This window comes from Camelus bactrianus, chromosome 15 (assembly GCF_048773025.1).
Source record: "Camelus bactrianus isolate YW-2024 breed Bactrian camel chromosome 15, ASM4877302v1, whole genome shotgun sequence".
NCBI lineage: Eukaryota > Metazoa > Chordata > Mammalia > Artiodactyla > Camelidae > Camelus > Camelus bactrianus.
Window position 1 is genome coordinate 46,334,118 of NC_133553.1, and position 22,085 is coordinate 46,356,202.

At 46.8% G+C, this 22,085-nt stretch overlaps 1 protein-coding gene across 1 annotated transcript in view; it reads left to right on the forward strand.

Annotated features, from left to right (window-relative positions):
* Nucleotides 1–9,285: 9,285 nt before the first annotated feature.
* EPAS1 (endothelial PAS domain protein 1) overlaps nt 9,286–22,085 on the forward strand; it is an 83,579-nt gene continuing 70,779 nt past the window's right edge. The window contains exon 1 of the mRNA XM_010967733.3: nt 9,286–9,859. Within this exon, the coding sequence (XP_010966035.2) occupies nt 9,834–9,859 (26 nt within the window). The 5' untranslated portion in view covers nt 9,286–9,833. The remainder of the gene's footprint in view (nt 9,860–22,085) is intronic.

The following is a 22,085-nucleotide window of genomic DNA, read 5'->3' on the forward strand; positions in this document are numbered from 1 at the left end:
TTCAGTTTTCAGGTGTTCAGCAAAGAAATTCTGTTATACATATACATACAGATATGTATCTTTTTCAGATTCTTTTCTGTTAAATATTACAAGAAATTAAATATAGTTCCCTGTGCTATACAGTAGGCCCTGTTGTTTATCTATTTTATATATAGTAATGTGTATCTGTTAATCCCAAACTCCTAGTTTATCACTTTCCCACCCTTTCCCCTTTGGTAGCCATGGTTTGTTTTCAGTGTCCGTGGGTCTGTTCTTGGGGTTTGTAAATAAAATTTGTGATAGGATATTAATAACCACATTTGTATTCGAGTTTACAAGGTGCTTTGAGCACAGTATGGCATCTGACCCTGTCCCTAGGTCTGTGAGGTAGGAATCAGTAGCATTGCCATCTTACAGACGAGGAAGCTGGGACTCAGAGATGTTGAACGGGTGGGTGGTCACCTTAGAAGTGGAGACCAGAACTCCAAGCCGTACCCAGTGGGCTCTGCAGCACCATCCTCTATACAGACTTCTGGTCCCAAAAGAGAAACGGGCAACGTTTCAACTGCCCCCTCTTCCAGCTCCACTCTCATGTGGAGAACCTTAGCTCACATGGACCTGGTTCAGTGGAATCAAGCCCTTATAGTTATACAGGGTGTTAAGACTTTTCCCATCCCACATCTCATTTACTTCTTCACCTTGTGAGGAAGTAGGTTTCCTTTAATTTGGAAGAAAAATAAATGTAGGAACAGATGGGGAATGGGATCTATTTGTTCGTCTCTCTCAAACTCAGTAGAAACTACTGGAGAAAAAAGATAGATTCATTGGAAAAGACAAATGGGGAAAGGGAAGGAAGGAGTGGAGAGGGAAAAAGAAGAAAAGGAGCTAGCATAGAAGGCAGGTGGGGGACAGGATTGCCCAGGGCAAGATATCTAATGGAAACTTGCAGGGCCCAGGGACCCCCTTTAGGTCCACTCTTCCCAGCTCCAGGGATCTCCTCATGCTACTTACACCTAAATAACTCGAGCTGGACTATGGGGAAGAGCTTGATTTGCCTTTGACCCTGTTTAATATCCCCAAGATGCTGTGGCCTCCACAGCCACCCATCCATAATTCCAGAGACACACATGGACTAGGGTCCCCCCGAAAGTCAGGGCTGTAATGATTGGCTTCTTGCTTAGATGGGGGCATATTCAGGAGATTCTAGAATCCACAGGAATTTTGTTCTGATGCTAATACCTATTGTGCAAAATTTCAGTATAAAGAGAGCATGGAGGAATGGGTAGAGCTCAGTGGCAGAGCTCATGCTTAGCACGCATGAGGTCCTGAGTTCTATCCCTGGTACCTCCATTAAAAAAAAAAAAAAGAGAGAGAGAGAGCAAGCATGAAGATTATGTAGAAACTGGGCTGAATAAGAAAGATAAACTGTTTTTGTGAAGCGGTGGAAGAAAGTACCTGGTAACCGGAGCCAAGGGCTGCTCAGGTCAAGGCATCCATGCTCTGTTCCGCACATGCTCCTAGAATTCACAGAGAAATATTCACGCTGTAGGTTGGTGTCATTACTGCCATGGCGGCTATCTGATTATTGGAAACAAATGCACTGTGGGAAAACTGGCATGTTATGACTAAAAGATGAGCACAGGTGTCACTGTCTTCCTCAAAAGGCCCCATCAGGCATGAATTCATGTGTGCTAAGTGCTATACAAAACCACTAACAGCTGATAATCTCTGATGGACAAGAAAGAAAGGCTAAACCTCCTTGAAGTGTCTTTTGTGTTGCTTCTGTGTGCCCTGCCCCTTTGCTTTGAGACTTGTAGGAGAGGACTCTGTTCCTGCCCTTGACCCTGAATGCTTTTCTGCCACTTCTCTTTCTAGCAAACTCCTGGTCACCCTTCAAGATCTGGCCAAAATGTCACCTTCTCTGGAAGCTTTCCCTAACATCTCCTACCCCCAGCCAGGCAGACAGGATCAGTCCCCATTCTGAACTCCCAAAAAAACAGGGTTTTAACTTCTTAGGTGTGGCATTTTATCTGTTTACAAGTTGGTCTCCAGCAGTGGACAGTGAGCTTTAGAGGGGAGGGCTGCATTTTATTCATCTTTCTAAGCTGAGTTTCAGCCACATCGATGAATATGAGCTGGATGCTCAGTAAATGCTGAAGAATGGAAGAATGAATGAATGAAGTGAATTAATGAAACAAAGATTAGACTATCCGTGGTCAAAGGGGATGTTGCCTCAAGTGAAATGGAATTAATTAATTTATTTAATTTTTTTTGTATTGAAGTGTAGTTGACTTACCATGTTAGTTTCAGGTGTACAGAAAAGCAATTCAGTCATACATATGCATGCGTACTTTTCTTTCAGATTCTTTTCCATTATATGTTATTACAAGAAATTAAATATAGTTCCCTGTGGTATACAGTAGGTCCTTGTCATTTATCTGTTTTATTTATAGTAATGTGTATCTGATTAATCCCAAACTGCTAATTATCCTTCCCCCACCCTTTCAAAGTACAATGGAATTTAAAGAGGAAATTTGAAAAGTTGCATTTTGTGGAACACTATCATTTTATTATGTTTTAAAACTTTAAAAATGTTTCTCCTACTCTTAACAGGTGTAGAGAGTGAGGAATTGTCTATGGGTGTTTCCAGTTCTCTTTGAATTCTGGCCTTAATTATTAAACCTCAGGCATATGAGCTTCTCTTTGTAATGCTCTCTACACAATGAACTCTGGGCTTTCTGCCTTGGAGTCATTTACTTAGAGCTTTACCACCGGCATATTTCTAGGTCAAAAGGCATCTCTCTACCATAAACTGCTATCTGATCAGGAGACTCTTTAATTTAGCCTAAGATAGAGTAATTAGGAGGGATAATCTGCTATATTATGACATTAACGATTAAGATGGGGCATGCCAACCCCCACTGTCTAAAGGCTTTGAAGAGTCTGTGCTTCCTCTTCCTTCCACTGGGGTAGATCATTGAGCATGTTGGTCTCAGCTGGGCTCTTGACCCCAGCATTTACATACCAGAGACTGCAACCCTCCTTGCGGGACCAAAAGAAAATCCTCGGAGTTTAAAATATTAAGTATTTACAGGCACATTCTCAGCATCGCATCCCTGGTTTTCTTCAAAGGGTGAAGACAGAGGTATGCACTAGAGAGAAATGAGAAGTTTAAAATGAGGTTTGGGTGGGAACTGATTTCTTGGCTTGGCACGTGGGGCCGTACACGTGCATATATTTGTGTGTACTTGCACGTGCCTTTGGGGGCATGTTAATGGGTGTTTTAGAAGGTGCTCCTGAAGCTCTCTCCTCTAACGCCAACACTGCAGAAGGACCCACCTCCAGGCCCCAGAATCATGCAGATAGAAAAGGCCTTTACACAGCCACTGGAAATCATAAATGGGCAAACATTTCCCTTATTTCTGGTATATCGGTATGTTTCAAAATCAAACTCCTGCAGCATCCAGATCCCTGAAATGCCATATAACTATCCTCACTTAGCTTAGGTCCAAGCCTGAGTTGTCTCTTGCTATCTCTGAATCTCTCTGGCATCTGCAGGGGCCTTGCTGGGGACACATGATGATAACTTGGAAAGAAAGCCACTTCCGGCATTGTGAGGCCCTTTCCTCCCATTTCCCTTTTCACTTCTAATAGTTTAAATCTGAGCCTTACATCTGGAGAGTGGGCCGACGTGACTGCGATCTTCTCTCCATATCTAAGCTCCCTTGTAGCCACTGCTGGGTGCTCTGTTGTCAGCCACAGGAGTGCTTTGAGGATGGCAGGAGGGCAAGGAGATGCTAGAGACCAACTCCTGCCAAGTCACACTTTAGCAGAGCATCCGCCTAGACAAGGTGATCAGAGTGGTTAGTTTCCCATGTAGGAAATGGAGGCCCTGAAGACATAGTTTATGGCCTGAGCCTAAGTGGCCCAGAGATAGCCTCCCATCTCTGCCAGTGTAGGCTAATAGGGCAGAGACCACCACATAATTCAATGATGCACGGACTATTCAAACATCAAACACCCTAAAGGAACTCTAAAGATCCTGCCCTCTTGCTTGAAAGAAACGGAAACTGAGGCCCAGAGGTAGAAAATTAGTTGTTCAAGGGACTATTACCTGACAATCAATTCCTTGAGGAATGGAAGATGTCTCTTTGGCCTTGGTATCACCAGTGCCTAGCAGAGTGCCTGGCAAACAGTGAGCATTCAACAGATGCTGATCAAGTAAATACTGCCTATGAATGAGTAAGTGAGGGAATGAATGAATGAATGAATCCATCAGCCAAGATTTTTTAACTGAAAGTAACAGAAATGATGGCTGATTTGAGAAGAAATGATTCACTGAAAAGGTTCTGGGTACCTCACAAAATTTCTGGGCGGGTTGGAGAGCCAGGTTCAGAGATTCAGCAACCAGGAATAAAGCCTCAACCTGGAGCCACAGTTGCCATGGCAGATGACGGTAGTTTGTACCAACTCATGAGTCTGGATGCTGATGCTGGGACTGCTGGCATTAAGATGCTGTCACCAAAGTGGCACCCACTTTGCAAGCTGCCTGCTTCCCTCATTCACTAGATTCAAAGTCGGGGCAGATGTGTCTGATTCAAAGCACCTGAGTCACATGTCCACATCCAGAGTACAGGGAGGCTGAAGGCATCTGGCATATTTACTTTCTGTGGTGAAAGGCAGGCCTTGCTTCACAAGGTGAGTGAGGAACTCCCCAACACAGAAATATGCTAAGGTAGAACGCCTTCATTTCTGCTAGTGCCTTTTTCTCTCTGAGGTGGGGCTGGCATGTCCTTCCTATGGGCCGTTCCTCCCGTGTGTGTGATCTTACCACCCTGGAGATTGCACCCACCAGCCTGGCAGAGGGGCTAGTCTAGGTGGGCTGCTTTGGGCCCTAGCAGTTTACATGGCTGGGAATCTAGCTTTTTCTGCTTTGTCACTCATTCTCTCCACTCTTCCACCCTCCTCCAGCACCAAATTCTTACAACCCTTATTGTTTAGAGTCTATGATTTTTCTCTCAACTCTTATATTAAAATTTTTAAAATAATATGTTATATATATATCCATTTTAAAATGGTTTTGGGAAGAAAAAAAGGAATCATTTTTACGTTAAAAGATGCTTATTGATTCAGAAGCCTTGAAAGGTGAGCAGATGAGTGTCTCATCATCTGGGAAATGTAGGGTGGGCACAAATGGATTGTCTCCTCCTGAGGGAAGGGAACCACTGGCTCTTTCTCTTCCACCAGATTGATGTCTTGAAACAGGATACATAGTTACCATGGACCAATGACTCCTTCACTGTTAGTTGAATGACAGCGTGATAGACAAGACCTTTTATGGGCAAAAATCTCATCCCTAGACCTAGAAATGGAAGACATTCATTTCTAAGTCATTCTTTATCCTAACGTGAGGGGTGGAGTAAGATGTGGTTTTTAAAAGTGGATCTTTCCAATCAATAAGCACTGAGGAATTTAAGTACAAAAGAAAAGCTTAATCTTTTCTTCAGTAAAAACCCACAGGTCTTTTTGAAAGATGACAAAGTCTGGATTTGTGGCATCAAAAGTCGCAACATTTCATGGTCAATACAGCCTACATCTGTGTGAAATGTCCTACAGCTTTGGCCTGAAACCAGACATTGCGGCAGAGTAGGGTATGGTTTTCTGGTGCTGGAGTTCAGTGATGGGGAGTGTGAGGATAGATTTTGTAAAGTCACAATCTAAGAGCTGGTTTTGTTTGGGGGAAGTAACATGCAAGTGTTATTTCAATAGAGAAGGAGCCATGACTTCTGTGATCATCCTTCCTCTGATCTCTGCTCCCAAGCCTGCAGGCTTTCCCACCCCAAAACCAACTAAATGGCCAGACTAGGGCCAGATGGGTAATCCTTGAGATAACATACCTTGTACGACCAGGACTAGTGAAAAGACTTGCATGACTCTGAGAGTGAATGCCTCCTTAAATTTTGCACCTGAGGGGCCTGTCTTGCCTCACCCGTCTCAGCCCTGGCCTGTGATAATGCATTGAAAGTTGTAAAATATTAAGGAAATAGCTCAACCTTCCAAGATCTCTTCTCCTGGCTGATCTCACCAATCTAACATAATTTCCAAGCACATCCTGTACTATACTGTCTGTTACTTTAATAGATTACTAAGATCCTCTTTCTTCCACCTGCCCACCGTATCCCAGGTGTCTGCTCTCTACCAAGTTTGGAAGTTAACTCCTTATCTCTAAGTGTGTGCTCGGTAGTGGAGAGGAAGCTAGAGACCCAGTCTTGTCCCTGATTAAACCAAGATGGGTGTTTCCCTGCTGCCACAGCCTTTGTCACCAAGCAGTCTGATCTAGAGTTGGGAGGCAGGTGGGGAGATTTGCTGGGAGGTGGGCAGTGTGCTCCCATTTTAAAAAGCTTGGGAGCTTCGCTTAGCAGAGCCCTCTGCTGCCCTCTGTGGCCAGAATTTCAAGGTCTCTAGAGACACGAAATCCTGGGATCCCTCTCTCCTTGGCATCCTCTTTAAAGCTTTTCTCCTTCAGTTCTCCGTGGGCTTTAAAACATAAAATGTAACACTTTAGGCACAAGCCTGCATCTGGTTTATACGCTTAGCTCCTTCCTGCAAAGGTTGTTGAACTGAATCCTGGAAGAAATCTTAAGAGGTCATTGGGCCCTTCAACTCTGCTCAAAGCAAGGCTGGGTCTAATCCTTCGGGGAATTATATAGGCTTTTTGCGAATCTCTCAAACTGCCAAAATCCGAGATTCTTCAAAGTTACTCACTGGGATTTCCACAAAATCTGTGTAGTTGTTTATCTTAGCTGGGGACCTTTCACTTAGAGGGCAAAATCCCTATTAGAAAGATGGGTAGGCTGGCCATCAGAGGAGCTAATATTAATATAGTTGATATGTTCTTGGCTGACATCTTACCTTTCCTCTTTCTTCTTCTTCTTCTTTTTTTTTTTTTTTTAACATCTAAGAAGCTAAATTCATAGGCTCAACCCTACTGGAATTTTCTCTGGGTTGGAAGCGTTGCTTTGAGACTTGCAAGCACAGCCAAGAACTTAGAGGTTTCTCCTTACTCTGGTAGTGAATGGCCTTGGGCATCTGGAAGCCACCAAAGCACTTGCTGCTTCTCCCACTCCAGTCCCAAGTGAGGTGAGAAGGCTTATTGCTAATTAATGGAGAACCGTGTCTCACCAATTTGAATCTTGCGTTAAGACAAATAAATGTGTCCATTAGGATTGGCTGGCTAGAAAGCCCAGTATGAGATCAACCCCTTCCTGAAACCCACCAGCACCAAGAAATGGCTCCTTAGAGGGATTTGCCATTTTTGTTTGAATCCCTTGATTGTCAGGCCTGATGTTTGATTTCAAAGTCTGTGTGGAAAGTGCTAGCCACTGTAGCAAAATGAGAAAATGTACCTGGTTCCCCAGTTATCTTCTGTTTTTTTGTTTGTTTGTTTGTGTTTTTGCCTATCCCTTATTTTGTTTTCCAGTGCCTTCCAAAGGCTCCTGAAAAGTATCCCCACCCCTCTTACAGGATGTAAGGGGGAAAAAAACACGTTTATTTTGTATTTGGGTGGTGACACAATCTTACACCAAAAATTCTTATGTAAATTATTTTATTTTTTCTTGGTATTTATTTTTGTATTGTGGTAAAAATGCATAACATTAAATTTCCTACCTTGACCATTTTTAAGCATATAGTTCAGTGGTGTTAAATATGTTCATTGTTCATTGTCTAAAACTTTTTCACTTTGCAAAGCTCAAACTCTATACCCACTAAACACGAATCCCCCACACCCCCACCCCTTTGTACTTTTTTTCCTTATGTATCTGACTAGAAACTTCAAAAGTGGAATCACACAGTATTTGTCTTTTTGTGAACAGCGTATTTCACTTAACATAATAGTCCTGAAGGTTTATCATGCAGACTATTTTTATATAAAACGTGGGGAGGCTAAAGGGGAAAGGTACAGCAAGGCTTCCGTCCGAGTGGACCAGTTCCCCAGCCCTTGCTTTCTCGTCTCAATTCACACCTGTGAAGCCATGGCCCCTTCTCAAAGCTTCAAAGGTTAAAAGCCTCCCGGTCCCTTCCAGAACTATCCCTGCTGGATCGCTACTACCGTAGGTAGGTAGAGAATGGGGTGGGATTCTTGGGCGGGCAGCTCAGCGCGGGACAGAGGCGTAAGGAGCAGAGGCTCCCCAGCGGGCGCGGGTCCACGCTGCGCTTAAAGAGCAGCTGAAAAATCCCAGAGCTCTAATGGCCTGCACCTGGATCTCCCATCTCCCCACACTCAGCACCTGCAGTCTTTTACGTTCCTAGGGCTTCAGTTAGACCGTGTGGAGACACATAGGGCAGCCCTGAGATCCTGTGATTTGAGGACACGATGTCAACTCTTACTCCAAGATCACAGTGGGAAGCCAGGCTGACTTCTCCAATTCTCAACTGGCCTGGACCCGCGCGGTGGTGGCCAGGTGTTGGGAGTAGGGTGCCGCAAGCCAGACCGCTCGAAGGACCGCTTTTGCCACACCCCCGCCATAGCCAAACTGCCCAACATAACCCCGCAAGCAACCGACGTGCCAGTTGAGGGAAGGAAAGCGCAGAGGCAGCCCTAGCTCAGTGTCACTGCACTGTTTCCCCTGAACGGGACAGACGCAGGTGATCGATCTCCCTGCCCCTCTTTCTGGACGGCAAAGCGAGCTCCGTTCTGCCGAAAAACAAAAAACAAAAAACAAAAAAACGCATCGCCTAGACTGAGAGCGCGGCCGCCGGGGCCCTCGAAATTACCCCCACCTGGCCCCACGCGCGGGGCTAGGGACTCGGGAGCGCAGCACGGCCGAGCGGCCTTGGGAGGCGCGGGACCCTCGGGGCTCGAGGTCATGCCCTCGTCCCAAGGGCAGCGCGAAGGTGGGAAACACGGGAGCTGGGGAGTACCCCCGCACCCCACAGCACTCCGGGAGACCGACTTCTCGCTGCCGCTTAGCCTCACTTAAGGCGCGCTTCCCCGTGCGGAGTCCCACCTAGCTCCCCGCCACCCCTCCGACCTCATAAACAACTTCTGGAACCTCAGAGGGCGGAGGCGGGGCGGGCGGGCCGCAGCCGAGCAGAGCGCGGGGGCAGGGGGCGGGCCGGGGTCAGGGCAGAGGCTGCGGCCGCGCCTCCCCATTGGCCAGGACGCTGTGGGCTGCCCGGGCGCGCGGCGCGGGCGGGGCGGGCGGGGGCGGGGCCTGAAGGCGCGCGCCCGCCCCCGCCGGCTGCGCCCGAGCCCCTCGCGCACTCCCCACCCCCCGCCGGACGCCGGAGTTTTTAAAGTGGGCTGGCAGCCCCGCGGGCGCGACATTCGGGAGCGGCCCGCCGCACAGCTTCGGCGTCCGTAGGCTCCCGCCCCTGCTTTCCTGAGGCGGCCGTACAATCCTCGGCAGTGTCCTGAGACTGTATGGTCATCTCAGCCTCCGCGCCCGCTTGGCCCCGGACTCTGCCAACTCCAGTCGTTCGAGCCACTTTTTTTTTCCCTTGAAAACCCAGAAAAGTGACTCCTGACTCCTTTTCTAGGGAAAAAGGAACTTCGGTTCCCTTTTAGCTGCCCTCCTTTTGCGTTTGACAGCCTCCTCCCACTCCTTTCCCCGACCCCGCCTCCCCGTGCAGGTTCCTCCCTGTCACCTTTCTCCACCCCCTCCCCCGCACCTGGAGAGCCGTCTGTAAACTCCCACCTGACTCTGCGGGGCGCTCGGAACCTGCGAGCACTTAGGACATTTAACGCAGCGCGGGCCTCGGGGAGGGGGCGAGGGCCACAGCCAAGGCAGCGGCTGCAGCCCCCACCGGCCCTGGAGTCCAGGTGCTCGACGTCTCAAAAGGCTACAGCGACAATGACAGCTGACAAGGAGAAGAAAAGGTAAACGGGCGTCCGAAACGGCGAGGGAGCTGGTCCGAGAGGGTGGCTGGGCTACGCGGGGCTGGTGCGACCGAGAGCGGCTGGGAGAGGAGCACGGAGGGGTCTTTGAGGCCGGAGGATCGATTTGGAAGGTTTGGCGGGGGAGAGCAGGTGCCCTATCTGGGGACGCGGGGCTGTGGCTTCGCAGTGGAGAGTTATGTGGCCCGAAGGAATCGGGAATCCGCGCGTGCAACGAGGCCAGGAGGCCAAGGGACGTGGCTCTAGAGGTCGGAGGTGCTCCTGGGGTACTTTCCAAATTCTACCCCCCACATCCACCCCCGCTCCAAACTGCCGTGGCGAGCATGTTGAATTGTTTCTTGGTTGAGTCGGCTCAGGTCAGCTTTCGACTTTTTCACGGCCCGCATGCGGGGCAGCATCCACTCCTCTTTTTTCCTCGGGACCTCTTGGGGTCCTTCCAAACGTGCTCTGTCCACGCTGCGCCCCAAACTGGCAAGGAACCAGAGGCGGAGCGCGGCGCTGGGATGCGCTTAGCGAAGCGTCCAGGACGTAGCAAATGGCCCTATTCCGGGCTTCAGATACCAAGGAAGCTTGGTGAAGCCCCTTTCCAGATCCCGAACTTTGACTCCGCAGGAAAAGTGGGTAGTGGCCGGGCTGCCTCACCAAGGCAGGTGTCTTGGTGTGCGAGGAGGGAATGGCGACACGGGCGCTCGCGGCCGGTCCAGGTGTTTCTCTCCCAAGAGGACAGAAAAGGGCAGCCGCTATCGATCTGCCCACCTTCCCTAGAAAGCCTCTCGGTACTGGGTGAGAGGCAACTCCGGCCAACTCTCACTGCCCTCCCGCCCTCTCCCGGCGAGGGTGAGAGCGCACGGCGTGACGCGCAGACGTGGGAATGGCCTCGCTTCCCGCAGTCGTGCGCGGATCAGCGCCTGGCCCCCCCTCTTCACCCACTCTCCCTCGTGCTGCCCCAGCGGACCGGAGCTTTCAGCCGCAAGCTCGACGGCGACTTGGCAGGTCTGAGATGCGGGGAACTGGAATCCAATGCGTGGTCTGCTGAAAGGCCTGAGCCAAGGGAGATCAGCTACTGGGCGGCCGTGGAATGATGTTGGGATGGGAGACCTAGCCGCGAAGGTTTGGGGTGACTGGCCCCGGGCCGGAGATCAGGAAGAGCTCAGTGCCCGGACTGATTTGCTCTTGTTCCGACTTCCACTGCGGGACCGGAGCCAGAAACCGTGTATCCTCTGGTCGAAAGCGGCGGTTCCCACCTCGGGGCACCGATAAGGATTTGATAAACGGGAGCGAATCGCGCCCGTTCTGGCCGGGCGCCCGGGCCCTTCGCTCCGGGATCGCTGAGTGGGAGGAGACTGAGCCTGGCTCCTGGTTCCCGGGCGCAGCAACCCCTTCCGCGTCACTGGCGCCCCCAGGCCTGGAACGGGCGAGGGAGCTTTAGCCTGGCCACTCTGGGCCCTGAGGGCGCAGCCGGTGCGCGTCCCTGGGGGCCTCGGAGCTGCCCTGGTGTCCTGTGTCTCTGAAGGGCAGTGAAGCAAGGAAGTGACTTTAAGGTTCCAGAGCATTTTGTAAAACCAATATAGCCTGCCAATAACAATGAACAATCGAAAAACAAAGTTACAGGGAGCTCCTCTGCGCGCGCTCTGGGCTCCGGAGCCAGCGAGGGAACTTACTGTACAGTTTACAACTGTGATGCCTATCGGTGGATGTCGCAATCGCCGAGGTGGGGCCTGATGGTAATCTTGACAGATGTGTGAAGTATCGGTTTCTCCCGCGCGGCTCAGCGCCGGGTCCTGTGCTATCATGTATATGAATCTTTGCGAGAAACTTGGGAGCAGGGGAAAAGTTATTTCGACATACCCGGCTGTAGTGCCTTTTTCGTTAGAGATAGAGGGAGCCAGAATCGGAGCCGGAAGAAGTTGGGTAATCAGACTCTGAATTATTCGCGAGAGCGGCAGGTTTAAGAACCTTTGCGGGGATTGCCTGTGAGATGGCTCGGAGTACAGAGCTGGTGGCCCCACATGTCTGCTTTCTGCGACTTGCTTTGATTTTTTTATGTCCCGGAATGACGGAGTAAACAGTGTGTCCCTCACTGTCCAGAGTCCCGTGAGGGGTTGTCCAGTTCGTGTTGTCTGATTGTTTTGAGACATACTTACTTTTCTAGTCTGGCTCTGTTTGCTGGGGGCGGGCTCCTTGCAGGACCAAAGTATAATTAAAATATATGAAACAATATATTGAAAGTCAGTGTGTCTGTAGCATAAGTGGCTGTCCTTGGCTTTGCCAGAGTGCCTCCCAAGTTCCATGTGACACCTGCCAGGAGGGCTTTCAGATTATGATTCTGTGTATAGATTCCTCAGGTGTGATTCTTCTGGTTCAGCGGGAGCCATTTCTTCCCACAAAACTCAAGATGCACAGAACAGTTGTAATGTACCTTCTAACAACAGCCTTTCAAGAAGTGGGCAGAATTATTTTGTTCCAGAACGTTCATACGTCGATGGAGATGTTAATGTTTAATAATAAAGAGTTTGATTTCTAAACGTTGGCTGGCTGGCTGGCCTCCATAGACGGTTTCAAAATGTGCTCTTTTAGTGGTGGTGTGCATTTCTCATGACGTTAGAAATGGCCGGAAACTGAAGCTTGCTGAGGGTGCTGCATGCACCTTTCTGCACTCAGCTGTCAGGAGTGAAGTGAAAGCCTCATTAATCAAGGTTCTTGATTCTGTGAAGAGCTAGAAAGTGTCTCGGCGACTCACTTCCTGATAAAACAATCTCTGAGTCCCTTCCCTGGGAGAGAAGAGTCTGGAAGTTCTTAGGTTCAAGGGAATTGGAGAGTGGTTTAGGTAAATGTAAGTGAGATCCTAGGATAATCAGGGGTCAAAGTCCATTCCTAAACCAGACCCAGCTCAGAGCCCCTTTCCAGAAGGCTATCACCTAGTGTGGGGGCTTTGGTGGAAGGAAAATCAGAGAGATCTGGATCAGATGTGTTCTAGTGCCTCTTCCCCCGTCAGCTGGATGTAGTTGTTCCTCTGCTAAAAGAAAATTAAAGTTCACCTTTTCTAAATTCTGAAGGCAAAAATATTGCTGGGCAGTTTTTCTCAAATTAAGTATATTTTCTGTAAATATTCCTTCAACACTTAATATCTGTTTCCAATTGCATTACCAGAATGCAGGTATGATAAGGAATTGATATAACACATTATTGGTTCAGGTAAATAGAACTTAATTCATACAGCTTTTGTGAAGTGCAAAAGAATGCTGTGACTACAGGTTTTTTTTTTTTTTCAGTATTGCAAATAGGGAGCTCAGAAATATTTTATAGGGGACCATGAAAATTACCTAGTTAAATGTTTCTTTTCCTGGATAAGAAAACTGAGGCCCAGGGAGTTTAAGTGATTCTTCAGTCACAAGAAGAGATAGTGAAGGTAAGAAGCAGAATTAAGTATGCATTTAAATTAAGTATACATTTCCTTGTGGTTGACAGAATTGTACCTCCAGCCCTAGTCTGTGAAGATGATTTCCAAGGGATTAGAATGCCCTCCCCTCACCCTTTCCAGACCACTGAACCTTATAAAAAGGAGATTTTCTTTTCTAGATTATTATAAAAGACTTCAGGCTCCAGCAGACATGATTCTGTTTGCTTTTTGCAAATAAAGGAAGAAGAGCTGGTACTGGTTTCACTGTCTATAAACTTTGGGAAGTGTCAATTCATTGTTTTTAGTGTTCTCCCTTTATTCACTTAGAAACCATTTACTTATACATGAACCTCATTAAACAAAACCAAAGCAAGAACTGTTCCTCAGTTGAGTGGATGGCTTTGTGAAGTAGATAACTCCCTGTCAGCAGAGACATTCAAGCAGCAACTAGATTAATTCCTGTACTGAATAAGTTGGCATTTTCACTAGGAGTGAAAACCATGAGATGCAAACAGTTTAATTCACTTTGAATGTAAATCAGTCAGTCTGTCTCTCTGTCTCTTCCTGTCTCTTCCTATGTATGTAGGGTGATCCTCGACTTTCTAGGACTCTCTTGTGTGAAATGTTTACAAATAGAAGGAGCCAATTAGATAATTCTTAGTGCTCCAGGATTTCAGCCCAATATATATGAAACTATTTGCTGTCATTCAGTAGCTCAAGATTCAGGCTTTTCTACATCTCAGGAAGTCTCTAGTAGTATTTGCTTTTTTTTTTTTTTTTTTTTTTTGTATTTTTCTCAGTTCTATCCCATATCAACATGAGTTTTCCTATTGATTTTGGCCTAATGAATCTTCCCTTTTGCTTTTAGTACTGGCCATCATTGATAGTTCATAACAGGTGAGGCTTTTGCCAATATTGTAAAGTTAGCAATGTTCACTCTCAGGACCCCCAGTATCCTTTATCCCTACCCTTCCCAGTACCAATGTCTGGTCTTATGATGGAAAACCAGCTCTGCTATTTGCATAATGACATAAACAAGTAAAACAGCAAATGTGTATTGAACACCTGCATGCTCTCTGGATAAAATGCTGAAGAGACAAAAGAAATAGGGGATGTGGTCCTTGTCTTCAACTTGCTTAGTCTGATTAGAGGGGAAAGGGGACACACAAGGAGGCTTAACTAAAGATACAGTTAGCTGGCAGCTTACCTGTGACTTTTTTGTTGAGATCAAATCTTTTGAAGCTAAAGATAAGAAGCTCTTAGTAGCATTTCAGGCAGTAACCACACACACAAGCACTCACGATTATTAAAAAGTATTGTGTGTGTTTGGGAGTGGGAGAATGGGTTCCCAGTTTTCCCTGGAATCACACAGGGCAGGCCCTAATCCTCAGCATAGAGACAGGCTCTGAGGGAAGGTCAAATGGCTGTTGTCACTGTTGTGGGTAATGAGGTTAAAGACAGAGTAAAGGGTTCAAGAACATTCCCTGTGGTGTTCTTTGACACCATAGATGGAAAGGCCCCAAAGTTGAGTGTTTGCTGTTCATCACACACTTGCTTTGGGTGAGGGGCCTGGAGGGAGGTGTCTAGCAGGGATCCAAGAGTGATGGAGATAGAGGATCTGCTCCCACTGAGGATAACGGTGGGGACAGCTATGATTCCAGATGGGGACGGCTAAGATTCCAGGCAGACCAAGAAAGGAGAGGGAGCTTCTTAACCTGGGTGGGTCTTTGTGAATGGGCTTCTCTGAGAGTGGTCTGTGAGCCTCTGAAATTGGCTGCTGGTATTAGATGCATAAGCATTTTTCCCCCAAGGGGAATCTGTTCAGCTTTAGTAGACTTTCGGAAGTTCTGTGATATGGAAAAGGTAGCCCTTGCTCTTAGGTGTCTGATTTGGTGACTGCCTTACCTTTCAGGATCTTACTGTTCAGGTCTTAGAGAAGTCCCACATTTCATTGCCAGTGTCTCTCCCTGTCTTGGGAATGGGGGAGGATGTTGGTGTGTGCATCTAGTAGAGATTTTGTGGTGCACTTTAGCCTTACCTGTACCCACCTGTCTGTCCACAGTAATGGGAAGAAGGGGAGCTGAGTGCCCTGAACAGGCTTAGTTCTGGTGTGCTTCACTCTGTTACCGCTTCTTAAAATGACCATGCAGTTTTAGCCTCACATTTTCCATCATCCTCACACGGTTATTGGAGGTCCTTTTAAGTACTGGGAATGTGTGTGTCCTTAATAAAAATCATATATGCAGTAGGACGAAACAAAAAACTCAAACTCTTAGTCTTACTTGTGTAGGCACTGTCCTCAGAACCCTTCATGGTTGAACTCTTTGATCCTCATCACAATCTGTGAGATAAGCCCTGTTATTATCCCCATTTCACTGATGGGAAGGCTGAAGTATAGAAAGGTGAATTGCCAAAGGTCACATAGGTAGTATGGGCAGGACTGGGATCAAATGGGGCAAAGTGTCTCCAGAGCCTGTGCTCTTACCCAGGGATCCATCCCGCCTTGCCTTACCTAAGATGCCTACACGGCATGTAACACCGTGCCCGACCCGTGGTAAGTACTCCATAAATGATAACTGCTTTTGTTGTTGTGCTTGTAATTATTATAATTACTTTCCTCTTTTGTGACTCATCACATATATTGAACCTCACACACAGACAAGGATTGAAGACCTGAAGGGTGGACTTGGAAGCCCTGAAAATTCTTATTTTTCATGAGTTTTCTTCCACTCTGACAATAGATAGTTCTTTACTGCCCCCAAGAAGTTCAAAGTTTTCCACCGCCCACTCTTAACAGGTGGCAAGACTTCAATAATTACTGTAACCTTCGGACTCCAGTGTGCAGAAGAACCTGTTGGAAGTTCTTCCTCTGTGGCTTCTGAAGAACCATCTCCAAATCAAGATGCATTAGACTTCCTCTAGCTCTTTTGATCTTTTGAAATTGCAAGCACAGGAAGGAAAGGATGGATGGGGGAATAAACAGCTATGATTATTGCAATAATAATATGTTGCATTTTTATGGAGCTCTTTCTCTGATGAGCCCCAAGCTTTCATAGCCACCACACCATTGGCCTCTGCACTGCAAACCTAGAAGGGCTTCTTGAGTTTTCCAGCGCTGTAAAACACAGTTGCATTAACATATCATAATAGAGAAGCAAGCCACGCTGGCAACTGCACTTCACTGTATGTGTGGTGGCCATGCATGGCATGCCACTCACACCATCTGTGATTTTCAAATAGAGGTTGGGTGTAATTTGTTGCCTGTGTTCTGGTTCCGCTGTTGAAAGCCACAGAACTGATTTGTAAGTATGAAATCAAGAAGAGTGATCAGGCCCTTTGAGATCTCTGGAGCCACAGAACAGGCATAGAATGGACCAGAATATTATCTACTTCTCAGTGGCCTTGTTTTTTTCCCCTAAATTCTCAAAAAATACTATCATGCTTGATTGCCTTAGACTGTTTCCAGGGGCCACTTGTACATCAGCAAAGCTCATTATGTGCCATGACCACCAGAACCTTTATATGTTCCCAGGAGGCACGTTTCCCCCTCTTCACTTGGAAAAATTCTTCAGCTTTAAAGTTATATGTAACTTCTGAGCAAGATAATGACTCTGGGAAACAGTTCCTTTTCTTATGTGGAAAGATATTTCAGAAAGGGCAGTTTGTCAGTAAGGGAAACAAGCCCATTAAAAAAGAAAAAAATAATTATACATATATATATATATATATATATATATATATATATATATATATATATATATATATATATATCTTTTTTTTCTTTGCCATGCCCCCATCTGGAATTTTCCCAATGCTACAGAACCAGGGAAGCAGATTGTCAGCAATCTCTTCTTACATTCCTCCAGTGACTTCCTGCACCCTCTCTCCATGGCACTCTCCAATAAAAAAATCAAACCTGAGAGGTTAGTGCTAGAAATCAAACAGATTAGTGACTTTATCAGATGAGGCTGTAAAACAAAACATATAAGCAGGAGAATGAATCCATCTTCTGCACTCACGATCGTGATGTTGGAGATTACCTGACCCCCAACGCCGTGTTGGCTGCCCGCAGGTGCTGGGGGTACAGCCGATGTGATAGTCTTCTTAGAAGTCCATCAACTCTGTGGCAGCTTTAGCTGACTCTCTTGGCCTTATTTTCGGTCTGAGTCTCCCTGCTCTTGACCTCTGACTGTGAGGAGACAGCGGTTCATAATGTGAATTGACCTATGACTTGACCTATGACTGTGAATAAGGGGACAAACGCATGGCCTCAGTCTGAGACAGTTCAGAAGCATTTTATAAGTCCTTTAAAAAAATACATCAGTTACAGTATATGATGTTTTTTTGGTGGTACTCATTTAAATTACTGTGCTGGGTATCTAGCTAGACAGAGTTCTCTCTGTTGGTCTCTTAATATTGTACTTTTATTTACAAAAACATGTATTTTACTCTTGATAAAAATTTTTCCTATTGTTCCCCCTTTGTGTAAGATTTGTCCTGACCACCTCTGGGTAGAGTGCAGGGGGAAGGAAGGGCAGCACAATGTCCTAATTTCATATTTGGGAAATGGAGCTGTGGAAAGAAGTAAACCACGCCGCCCACGGTGAAGCCTAGACCTGGACCCAGGTGTGCCTTTGGGCTCCTGTTACGAGGTAATGAAGGAGCAGAAGCACAAAGAGGGTGACGCAAACTCCAATGCTAACTATTCTTATTACTAATGAGTAATTATAGCAAATATTTACAGACCTCCTTCCTACCATCACGACTTCCTGTTGCCGAAGCACTTTGGAGTATTGAGAAAGATTATCCTGGAAAAAAAAGTCATACACTGTTGCAGGAAAGAATGGCTTTAAGCACACATGCAAAATTGGTTGCTGGGCTCTGTCTATGAATTCCATGTGGAAACAACAGAAAATTATGCATGTGAAGGGCTGTCTGAGAACCCGGTCTTCGGAACTTCAAAACAAATCTTAAATCTATTCTGGATGGTCAAGTGTATGGGGAAATGGGACACATGATGTTTTCAGAGTATTCTAGAAATAATAGGACTGTGCAAGCTAGGGACATAAAAATTCGAGGTAAAGCACAAGTCATTTGACAAACACTTCTTTATGAACATATGACCTCTACACCTTTTCTGAATGAAAACAATCGTGCTTCATTGAGGAAATCACGCTACATAAAATATGGAGGTTCGGGGAGCTAGGAGAATATTACTCACTTTATAACGATTCCAGAATAAACCCTGATAATGCTCCTTTCCTCTCAATTTGGTTTAAGAAGCACTTCAGTGAAACTGCTCTCTCCAGTGTCTGTAAACCACTGTACCCTTGTGTTTCTTTCTCTCCTGTGTATCCAAGAGTTCTCAGATCTATTTTAGAATGGCAGCCTTCACTCCAGCACTGGCTGAGGCTGATGCAGCTAATTTTGGTGCCCAGGGTAGGGAAGGAGAGAGAATTCATCTCCAGAGTCCAAACGGCTTTCTGGTGCCGGGGTTCGGAGCAGCGTGGTGTTACCGGACTCGCCACATTTCACCTTTAGAACCTTTATTTGTGTGCTTGCACAACACATGTTTATCCAGATATTAAGATAAGAAAAGTATGAAGGTCACATTTCTCTGGTGACAAGGGAGCTTCTATAAATGTGAGCGTATCGCCAGGCAGCAGGAGTCTGTCTTTTCTTCTGTGCCAGGGCTTACGGGAACTGGTGATGGGTGGGGCACAGGAGCCAGCCCCTTCACAGTTTTTTGGCTTCCTTGCCTTCACTCTGCAGGTCCTGGAACAGCTGACACGCCCCTCCCATTTGATGAGGCCCGTTGGGATGGTCACTGTGTCAGGGAAATCCTGGTCCACAGGGTGGCACCCCACTCTCCAGAGCTCTCTGGTGTTGTGTGGAAAGCAGTGCCCCGAGCACTTCCCTGCTATCTGACTGGCTGGGAAGCAGCCTGGTGGCTAAAATAGCCTTCCTAGCCTCTCAGAACAGGTTTGCATGGTGCTGATCCTACCCCTATTTTAGGCAGGGTTGTCAAGTCCTTGGAGCACAGAGAGTCTTCAGGATGGGAAAGGGGTTTCTTTTGTGGATTTGAGTGTTCCTCTTAAAGATCTCTGAGGATTAACTAGATGCACTCAGAGCATGAATGAAGACATGGATCCATGGTCCAATTTCCTTCCCAAGGGCAGCCTACAAAACAGTGGGAGTTCATCCCACCGATAATGAGGGACCCCCTACTCCAGCCCCCTCACCGCACTCACCGTCACCCAGAGTGCCTCCTGTGCTCCAAATATGCCAGTCTCCTGGCTCCACCCCAAGGGCTTATTCACCCACATTAGTGGTCTCCCTCCCACCTCTGCTCCCTCACCCCTGTCCCTCCATCTTGGATGCCCTCCTGTCTTCTCTTTCTAAAGAAATATCTCCCACTTTCCTGGTGTGAGCCCAGGCCCCCCAAGTCCTACAGAGCCCTCTGCAGTAATTCCCACACCGGCACCTCCCCCTCCACTCCTTTCTGGCTCTTGGTTACGTTTGCCAGACAGCCTGCCTGATTATATTTCCTTGTTATCTCCTGACATTTTATGTGTTCTTGTCTTTCCAACAACACTGCATGTTGCTCAAGGGCAAGGATGTCTAATTTTCTGATGTGTCCTGTAACATCTTGCATATTTTGAGTCCCTAAAATCGTGCTTAATTTAAACAGGTCATACAATTGCTTTGTCGATTTCCCTTGGGTCACTTGGAAAGCCTGCCTCTTGGGCTCTGCTTTTCTCATTCATATAGACTTGAGCCCTTTTTTCATTTTCCTTTAAAAAAAAAAAGGAAAAGGAAAAAAAAAAAAAAAACACAAGACCACAGGCAGGTCTGGTTGATACATGATTTTACATCAAATGCAAACATCAGGCTAGTATTGTAAAGTGGAGTCAATGCTTCACTTGGTGCCCAATACACCAAGGCAAGTGCCAGCCAAACAACAGAGTATTCTCAGTTAAAGTTTAAAAAACAAGATGGGAAATTGTGTGTAAGGGAGTGCGCGCTCTCAGTTCAGAAGTCATCTTCCCTGTGGAGCCTTTCTGATTTGCAGCACGTTGTTACCCCGTATTTATATGGTCTTCAGTGTGTATTTCATTACTTGTATGATGCTTTTACAATCTGCCTTTCTGTGTGTGTGTGTATCTCTCCCTGAGCATCACTTTAGTGCAAAGCCCTTCAATGGCAAAAACCCAGGTATATTTTTCTGTTCATTCTTCCCACAGCACCCAGAACAGAGGACCACATCTGGTGCCCAGGAATTGTAGGCTCAGTATTTCAATCTATGTCAGAAACTTCGGTGCAGAGGGCTAGAGACTTAGGCAGAAACCTTTACTCAGATCAACTTACCCATCCTCCTTGGTCACCTACCATACAAGTAGTGAAGTTTGTGGGGATGCTAGCATCATCATTGGTGTAAATATTTCTAGGTTACCTACCAAATTCAGGTGCCATGCCATGTAGTGAGGTTACAAAGAGGTATTAGATGGACCCTGCACTCTGGGCTCATAGTCTAGTTGGTGAGTCAAAGAATTCCTAAAAGGATTTGTTTAAAATGATGCAAGATGGTTTATGGTAATGGTTGTCCTAGCCCCATCTTTACAATCTGCTGTCTTGTTAGGAAGTTAGAACTAGCTCAGATAAAACATTGAGCAAACTGTGGAAGATTGATAGTAACTGAGTGTGAATAAAGTTAAATCTTGCGTGTTGTGAATAGTTGGAAAAGGAAGTGATCAGCATAGATTAGAGGGAGGTTTAATGGAGAAGCATTAAGATATAGGTCTTGAAGATTAGGTAGAATTTGGATAGGCAGATGGGCATGGGGCATTCCCATGGGGGTGAACAGCTGGAGTGAAATGAGGAGGTGGGGATAATTAGGGTATGCAGGCCAGGGCTGGTGAGCCAGCTCCTTTCCCAGCTGCATCTGGAGCTGTGTTAGTGGATGGGAAATGAGGACCAGCCCCAGGCTGGTGTTGGGAAGTTAGGGACAGTCCTCCCTGAGTCATGCTATGATGGAATCTTAGGGCTGCCTTGGGGCCATGGGAGCAGTGTCTGCTTCTCTTGGGAGTTATTAGGACCTAAGGGAGCTGCTCAGGGTACCTCCATTATCTTCCAGTAAGAGATGGAGCTTGACTCTAGTGTGAGCATCAAGGGATGGTTGGAGGGGGCCATGGTTGGCTGTCATGAGAGTGGCCTCAAAGGCTAAAAATGTGCCCACGTTGCTCTGGAATATACTTCTTTTCAGGCTGTATTGCACGTCAGGATAACAAATGCCTACCAGTGTGTCCAGAGTAGGGGGCTGGAAGGGGACAGCTTACTGTGTTGTAAAATAGCTCCCCTCATGCTCTGAAGAGGGGTGCAGTGACCCTCATTCCATGTTCTCATTTTGATGGTGAGGCCTTTGTCCCCGTGATAATTTGATGGGGGCTTTCATTCTATCCTTTTTTTTCCCCCTTTGTCATTGGAGATTCTAGGTTTTTGAATCTGTTCGCTGTAGAAAGATAGAACAGGCCCTTTGATGCTCCACTGTATATAGGGAGAGAGGCAGCCATGCTTTTTGTTGGTCTCTACTGATCACTGGTAATTGCATTCCTGTGCGAAGCTGCCAGTGAGCTGCCCTTGGCTTCCTCCTTTCCTGTTGTGTGGCTACACCATTCCCTAAAGCCTGAGCTCTGATGACCTTGGGCAGATGTAGCCAGGGTAAATGGGAGCCATCTTTCTGGAGTCACCTGCGTAGGGGAGCTGGGGCTCTTCCCTCCCCCAACAGGTATAACCTTTCCCCTGGAGGTA